Source organism: Protopterus annectens, chromosome 12.part0 (genome assembly GCF_019279795.1).
Source record: "Protopterus annectens isolate FY-2018-M chromosome 12.part0, PAN1.0, whole genome shotgun sequence".
Classification (NCBI taxonomy): domain Eukaryota; kingdom Metazoa; phylum Chordata; order Ceratodontiformes; family Protopteridae; genus Protopterus; species Protopterus annectens.
The window spans coordinates 188,144,957-188,153,252 of NC_056746.1; the positions used below are offsets into that span (position 1 = coordinate 188,144,957).

At 42.3% G+C, this 8,296-nt stretch overlaps 1 protein-coding gene across 6 annotated transcripts in view; it reads left to right on the top strand.

Moving 5' to 3' along the window:
• JMJD8 (jumonji domain containing 8) overlaps window positions 1-7,930 on the top strand; it is a 446,128-nt gene extending 438,198 nt beyond the window's left edge. For all 6 annotated transcript variants that reach the window (XM_044089222.1, XM_044089224.1, XM_044089223.1 and 3 more), the window contains one exon: window positions 7,582-7,930. In XM_044089222.1, the coding sequence (XP_043945157.1) occupies window positions 7,582-7,662 (81 nt within the window). In that variant the 3' untranslated portion in view covers window positions 7,663-7,930. The remainder of the gene's footprint in view (window positions 1-7,581) is intronic.
• Window positions 7,931-8,296: the final 366 nt, after the last annotated feature.

An 8,296-nucleotide genomic window follows, 5' to 3' on the forward strand; every position in this document is an offset into this window, starting at 1 on the left:
GCGTAAGATTTTCTGGTACTAGGCCTTCTGGCCTCCAAAATGACATCCATTACAGCTTTAGTGACAGGTGCATTTTGTATCACTGCATTATCTGCCATGCTGCCAGATTTAAGGTCTTTAGTTGGCTGTGCAGGATCTGATTGTTCTGTTGGGATAGTAGATGAGGTGTTTGAGGCAAGGTCCAAGCCGGGCATTGAGACAAGTTCCTTAGGATTGGATACCAGTGCTGGCAGGGCCAGTCTGGGGCAATCAGTATCATCTTTGGCTTCTTTTGTCTGACCTTTAGGAGTACCTTGGGGAGGAGAGGCAGTGGAGGAAAGGCATATACTGCTAAGCTTTTCCAGCTGAAAAGATAGGGTGTCCACTTTCCATGCTCGTCTGTGATAAGTTCTTGTGCAGAATCTTTAGTTGGTAGTTGTGAGGAGAGGCACATAGGTCTATATCCGGGCATCCCCATTTCCTTGTTATCATGCAGAAGACTTGTGGATCCAATTTCCACTCATGGGGATCCATGAGGTTTCTGCTTAGTTCATCTGCCAGAGTATTTATCTTCCCTGGCAGGAATTGTGCCTGCAGATGTACTTGGTAAGTTAATGCTGTGTCCCACAAAGTCATGGCTAGTCTGCAAAGGGGGTAAGAATGAGTGCCTCCCTGCTTGTTTATATATCACATGACCGTGGTGTTGTCTGTCTTTATCAGTAGCTGATTGATATGTAGATGCATTTGGTTTGCGGACCATGTGCCTTGAATACATCTTCCTGCCATGTGGGCCCCCCAGGCATAATCTGATGCATCCGTTATTAATGTCTGCCTGGCTGGGGGTAAAGTGAATGGCTGTCCCTTGTTCTGGTGGCAAGCCTTCGCCCACCAACGAAACTCCTGTTGCAGGCAGGAAATGGGGGTAATTATTGTTTCCAGGCTGTGGCAATGTTGAGCCCAAACACTTTTTAGGTACCATTGAAGTTTCCTCATATGCAGTCTCGCATATGGAATTAGTAGAATGCAGGATGCCATGAAGCCCAAAGCCTGCAGAATTTTTCTTGCAGGTAACTGGGCCTTTGTTGCCAACAGGTTGAAATAGGTAGTCAGTTGCCTTTGTTTGTCTGACGTGAGATAAGCCATCTGGGCAGTTGTATTTAAGCTTGCACCCAGGAATATTATCTCTTAAGAGGGTACTAGTTTAGATTCTTTTCGTTGACTGTGTACGCTATGCCTGTTAGCAGTCTCTTTACAAACGCTAGATGCTGTAGTAGAATGTCCTTGTTCTCTGCTTGAATGAGGCAGTCGTCCAAGTAAGGATATATATGTATTCCTCTTTGTCTGCAGAATGCAATTACTGGTGCCAGGCACTTTGTGAAGACCCTGGGCACAGTAGATAAGCCAAAGGGCAGTGCAGAGAATTGGTAGTGCATTGAGCCAGCTTTGAATCTGAGGTATCTTCTGCATGTTTGTCTGATTGGGACATGCAGGTATGCCTCTTTTAGATCTAGAGTCACAAGCCAAGCCTTCTTGCCCAGCATGGGCAGAAGTTGCTGTAGAGTCAACATTTTGAATTTTGGTATATCCAGAAATGTATTTAGAATAGATAGGTCCAGTATTGGTCTCCAGGTCTTGTCCATTTTGGCACCAAGAACAGTCTTGAATAAAATCCTTGTCCCTGCTCTTGCTCTGGTACTTGTTGAATGGCCCTCATGTCCATGAGGGATGAGACTTGCTTTTGTGCCTCTGCCCATTGATGTTTTGGCAGGTCTGGCCAACTGTTTGTCCTTGGCAGGGTATGGAAGTGAAACTTGTAGCCCTGTGACACTATGTCTAGGACTCATTTGTCCTAGGTTATTATGTGCCAGTTTTGAGAAAAAAGTGCTAGTTTCCCCCCTAAAGGTGCTGCCAGAAGATAAGTGCTTGGTGCAGGCAGGGGGAAGTCATTGGGACTGTTTCCTGTATGGCTGTGATTTGTCTTCTCCACTTTTGGAGGTAGAAGCACCTCATTGTTTACACCTGTACGAACCTTGGGGCTGGGATCTGACTCTTGGGTGTCTATATCTGCCCCTTTGTGGTCTGTCTGACACTGGAAAGGACCGATTCTTTGTAGGCCAGTGTCTGCTAAATCCTGGAGGCTGAATCTGTAAGAAATCCTTAACTGTTTGCATAGATTTAGCTTTGTCCTCCATTTTCTTTAACACCAAACAAAGTATCATGCTGTAATGGGGCATCTAATAATTTTGCTTTGACATGATCAGGCAGACTTTGTTCCTTTAACCAAGCATGCCTCCTGATGACAGAACCTGTAACAGCTGCTCTGCAGGAGGCCTCCAAAGAATCAAAACCACATTGCAAAGTATGCTTTCCAACTTGTTCAGCTGCATGCAATAAATCCTGCATTTCTTTATTTTCTGCACATTCAGAATTTGTCAACATTTTCTGTTTAAGCAGTGACATATAACATATTGCTGATATTTGAGCACATGAAACTGACAATTTAAAGCCCTTATAGCCAAGGTAGCGGAAGTGTAAATCTTTTTTCCCCATCTGTCCAATGCCCTAGAATCCCTGTCAGAGGGGGTAGGGTTTTTTGCAGCGGAAGCCTTGACCCCTTTGGGACCCTGAGAGATAGTTTCTGGGTCAGCAGCAGGGTTTTTGAAAAGGAATTTATGAGTCAAGAACCCTGTAGTACCTGTCCGGCTTAACAGGAGCTGGAGGTAAGGAGTCAGGGGTCAGACTGGACTCTGAAAATGCATCATTAACAATGTCTAACACAGGTGGAATAGCTAGGGGCCTGTGTTGTGGTAATAGTAGGAAGTCTCTGAGCCTTTTCTTAGATTCTGAAAAATCTTGGCTCTCCCAGTGGAAATGCTCCCTCATGGAATGCAAGGTTTCCCCAAAAGAGTAATCCTCAGGAGGAGAGGCTGAAGGGATAGATTCTTCAGCATCAGAATCCTCATAGGGAGGAAGAGAGTATTCCTGATCAGAAGAGGAATCAGATGAAATGGAAACCTGATCTGAAGATTCATATTCTGTCTCTTGCCTAGGCCTTTTGTCAGGTGGGGGATGGCAACCCCTGATCAAAGTAATTAAGTCTTCGGACATTTTGAGCATCTGTTTTTTGGGCATGGAGGCCTGTCCATGAGGCTGTTGTACTTGTTTCTTTGTTTTTAAGGGTGCTTTAGTCTTTGCCTTTGAAGCTGAAGTTGCCTTGATGTATAATTGAGTTGGTCTGAAAACACCCTCAGAAGCCGATGCCTGCTCAACGGCTCTGGACCCATCTGAGGGAGTACTGTCTGAAGGTCCAATACCTTGAGCCTCCAGTGGCCTAAGCGATTCCAAGTGGGAGTTGGTAGCGGCCTGCGGGTCTAAAGTAGTAGGCATCAGGAGCTGCAAAGGCGTCTCACTGAGAACCGGCGACTGGCTTAGAAGAAGCCTCGTCGTCGGTTTTGGACCTCGGATGCCTGTCCTTTTTCTTTTTCTTTGCGTTTCTTGTGAATTCTGGTAGTCAGATGGCTATCCGACGACATTGTATAATTAAATCTTCTGCCAAGATAGTGTAATGTAAAATTGTATCGACGCTTAATAGTACGTTGGTTAAATCTAGCACAAAACCGACAACTAGCAACGTCGTGGTCAGGGCCTAGGCAAGGAATACAGTAAGAATGAAAGTCCTTGAGGTATTTGCTTCCCACAAGAAATACAATTATTAACTTTTTCTGACATTGGTCTGGGGCAAGAAAAAAGTTTCCCCAATGGGGCACTTGGCTTTTAATGTAGACTTTGGATCTGAAATTCGAACACGAAAATCTCAAGAGTCGGACGACCGGCATTTGCGAACTGCATATGCTTCGGGCACCATGCGGCAAGAAAGACTGAAGAAAATGGCGTTGGCTGCATATTTTATACCCCTGGCACACTGACGTCAGGGAAGAGGCGGCAGCAACCGACGCCGGATCTAGACTTTGGAATTCAGGCCGACTGAGGGTAGCCTGCCAGCAGGATAACCCAAGTGTAATGACTGCAACAGTGAAACATGAAGAACATCGTATCTGCCCAGCAAAGAACCAGCACAAACCAACTGTTGATTCTATAAAGCCACCAGAGAAGCACTCTCCTCAGTGGCAAGAAGGCTCTGTAGGTGTGTGGACATTGTCCTGCAACTTTGCAAGCTGGCTGTTATATCCCTGGCAGGCCAGAACCCATATAACTAAGGCTACTGCAGCAATGTACATCCAGAATTCTTTTTATTTTGGTAGTAATACTCTGTACGTAAAGCTTCTGTTTTAACAGTGAGGCATCACAGTAGCAATGACAGACATCAGTGTGTGTTTGTGTGTTTATATATGGGTCTACTTCACTTACCCGAACGGCCGCATCACTGACTTTCACTTCGCTGACTTGAAAGGACCGACAAACCAGAAGACTGACATCCAGAACACAGACATTCCACTTGAGGTAAGTAACTGCTTGGCCATCCTGTTGAACTTTGCCCCTTAGCCCCGCGGTAGTATGATCTTGGAATTGGTATATTTAGTTAGGGGAGTGTGAGAGGCAAAGCCCCCCACATGGGTGGTTCATTTTTTTTTTTTTCTGGGATTACCAAGTGGTCACTTACCTTGAGTTGAAAGTCGGTGTTCCAGATGTCGGTCCTTTCATCTTGGCAAAGTGAAAGTCAGTGATGTGGCCATTCGGATAAGTGAAGTAGATCAATATATATATATATATATATATATATATATATATATATATTTATTTATTTATACAAACACATATGAGTGTCGGTGTGCATACAGAGAGAAAATGGATCATGTATGCAACACTTTAAAAACCTCAGAAACAGATGAAAGTGGTATCTGAGTTAGTTATACAAGTGTTCAGAATACCTCGATCAAGTGCCATGAAGGTCATAATTTGTCATGAGCATACGCAAATTCTTGTCTGTAGTAGCATACAATTGGGTGCATAAAACTTCTTTACAAAAATAAATAAAATAAACACTTTAGGATCCTTTTTCCCCGAAGGATCTAAAAAAAAACTAAAATCAACTGTAGGCTGTAAAGAATGCGTTGAACCACTTTTTAAAGTCCTGTGGCACATTATAAATATTTCTAAATCATTAAAACCCATACAGTTTCTCTTCAAGTTTCCAGCGTCTTATCAATTTGAAATTGGGGGTTATTAAAAGGAAGAAATCTTGATGGCAGATCCTCAGTGTATGAAGAATTAGCAATGCATTACACTAAGGAAGAGCATTCTGTCACACATATAGCATACTTTTTAGTTAATGCCCAAGTCAAGTCTTCTGAAGGGGAATTTTGGTCTTCATCATCCCCCCTAGTTCATCTTCATTCATTCCATTAGCAGTTTTGAGGATAGCATCCATTACCAAAAACTGTTATTTTACCTCAAATTTAAAAAAAAAGTTTAATTTAAAATAATACCAGTTTATCGACTGAAGCCAATTGGATACCCAGTTCCTTTTCAGGAGTGACCAGGGGCAATGTCTGGTTAAGTGATTTCCTTAGGGTCACACAGTAGGAAAATGAAGACTAAGGGATTCAAACCCCATACCACAGGAACTACAGCTCACAACCTTAGTCTCTGTGCCAGCTGTCAGAACACTGTGAAATAACATTATTTTTTCTAAGGTCTATACAGTTTACCCCCACGAATGCTGCCTTAATGTGAAGCACTTGCTTCAGGGAACACAGATGTTCAAAACAGGCCGTTGAAAAGCACCTTTACAAGTCTATTTCTGAGGTGCATTCTGAATGGGAAATCCTCAGAGATGAAGCTTGTCACTAGTTGTTCTGATATGATAAAGACACCAGTGGCACAGGTGCACTGAAAAACTAATCTAGCAGCACTTTGATCCGGACTTCAAATTAAGTATGGGATCTGGTCTTAGATGTCAAGGAAAATCAAATAAGACCATCAGACGTAGTATATCTGTTTGAAGCATGGAAGCTGACTTTAGATTTGCTATGTAGAGCAAAAGTCTCAGCAAAAGTATGAAAAGAAAACGAGTGTAGTCAAGCCAGTACAGCACTATGTAACTTTGCTCAGACAGAAACCCAAGATTGTGAGCTTAACCTTTTGAAAGCAACGCCTATGAGAAACATTTAAATAAACTGAGCATACACCAGCATATGCAAAACCTGTGTTAAGGAAAAAGCCCTGTATAACAAGAAACAAAACAGGTAAAAAGTGACACAGGAAAAAAAAACAGTCAAAAACATCAAAATGTCCCCAGCCAGCCAGAGACTTATCTGTGTAGTACCTTAAACCTCCTTTGATGGAAGCTCATGGGAAATATACAGATGAACCTTTAGGGACATAAAATTCTTCAGCTACATGGCTTCTGAAGGCCTAAGCTGCTTTACTTGACACTTTTTCATACAGTAAAACAGCAAAGTAAAATAAACAAACTTCAGTAAGCCAAATCTGTACTTATTTACTGTCATGAAAGTTGGTATTTGATTGCAGTTCTGTTGAAAAAATGGAATGACCAGGAACCAGAAAGAAAGCCCACCATCATGTATTTATTGCTTCAAGAAATAGTTAAGCAGACAAGTGCTATGTCCTCTCTGCTAGGCAATGAATTTCCAGGCAGAAATTGCTGGGGGAATCTAATGCTATCTAAAGTCTAAGGTAAAAGACTGACTCTCTTAAAGGAGCTATTTTAAGTATAATGAGTTACTCTGACACCATAGAAAGGATGAAGTATCATATGTTTGAACTTCACATGAAGACAATTTTGAAATCATTGCTGTTAGGTGCTAAGGAACAGCAAGGTTAGCCGAGAGTGCATGTTGCTACCATTGTTCATATCTTGGCATCAGAAACCTCTTGCATTGTCCTGTATTTTTTCTTCTAGGTGTATTTCCCCCTCCATGCTTGCCAACTGTTGGTATGATCGTTTGTTCCCCCATTGCAACAGCTACAGCTGCTCTAGCAAAGGCTGACCTGTGAAACTGCCATCATAAGAGTGTGATGCATTTTCATACTTTATCACCATCTACAGACACCACAACTGATGTTCATGCTTAGTTGCCTGCAGTGTCTTCCTAAATGTGCATGCCCACTCTCCCATTTGCAAGCTGAAGACTACTGGTAAAAAGAGCTTGTCAGTGCCAAGTGTGTACTGGCAGCTCATCTAAATGCAGGTCATGTGCCTTTCTGTCTAGCAGGTCCTGACAGTGTATCAGGCTGAAGCATCTCTGCCCTTCCTGAGTGGATGAGCTAGCTTTAGCTGCTTACTAGCCATCTCACTATCGGGACTTCTACAGCACTAACATTGCTAGATGATTCCAGATAATCAAGGTGGACTTCAGGGCTTTATCACTCTGTACTATGCATTTAGCACATTATCTTGCAATTTATTTCATATAATGACTTAATATTCATCATGTGTAGCACTAAGTAACTGTTTCCACTTCTCTGACATTGCAGTGCTGGTGTAAACATGGTAGTCTGTGACAGGCCATGGGTAGGTGAAAGAGAATTTCAAGTTTAAGTGTTTTGGTTTGACTTTGTACAGATTGGTATGTGGTTCCAGAATGTTGACTTACCTTTTTCTCCCCCTTAAAATTGCAGGTTCTGTATTTTCCTGATCGATGGTGGCATGCTACCCTGAATCTTGATACCAGTGTTTTCATATCTACTTTCCTGGGATAAACTGGAGTGCATTCCTGAGTGAAAGAACTGGTTACATTCCTAATATGACATCTTAAAACATGTTGAACTGCAAACATATTTGGACCATCTTTAATCCAGTTGCCTGGTGCATGCTTTTGTGTGAAGAAAAGTTATTGTTGTACTATTTGCAAAAAAAAAAAAAAAAAATTCTCAAGACCCACCTTTAAAACAGTAGAGCAAACGGAACTTTTTGCACAGTAGTGCTTTGCTTTTGTGACCAGATACAATAAACTTGTTACATAATGTCTTTCCTACTTTGTCATTTCCCTTATGCATTGCTTCCATGACTGTCTTTTAAGAGTGGTTCATCTCTCCTAACAGTTAGTCTTGGAGAAGTAATTTACAGGATGAGGTAAAACACCAGTGTCATTATTTATGCCTCCTACATAAAGACCACAGTATAAAAAAAGAAGTTATGTCCTTACCATAACGTTCCATGTGAGTTGTTCATCTCGCCTTTTTGTTCTTACATGTGGGTTCGGAGCCGGTCCCTCGGCTCAGAGTCGGCCGCTTTTCAAGCTCAGACTCTCAGAGAAGCTCGAGACCTAGTGTATATCCCATGGTGCTCTACTGTAAATTCCCAGATCTAGTATGCTGCAACCAAGACAGCCTA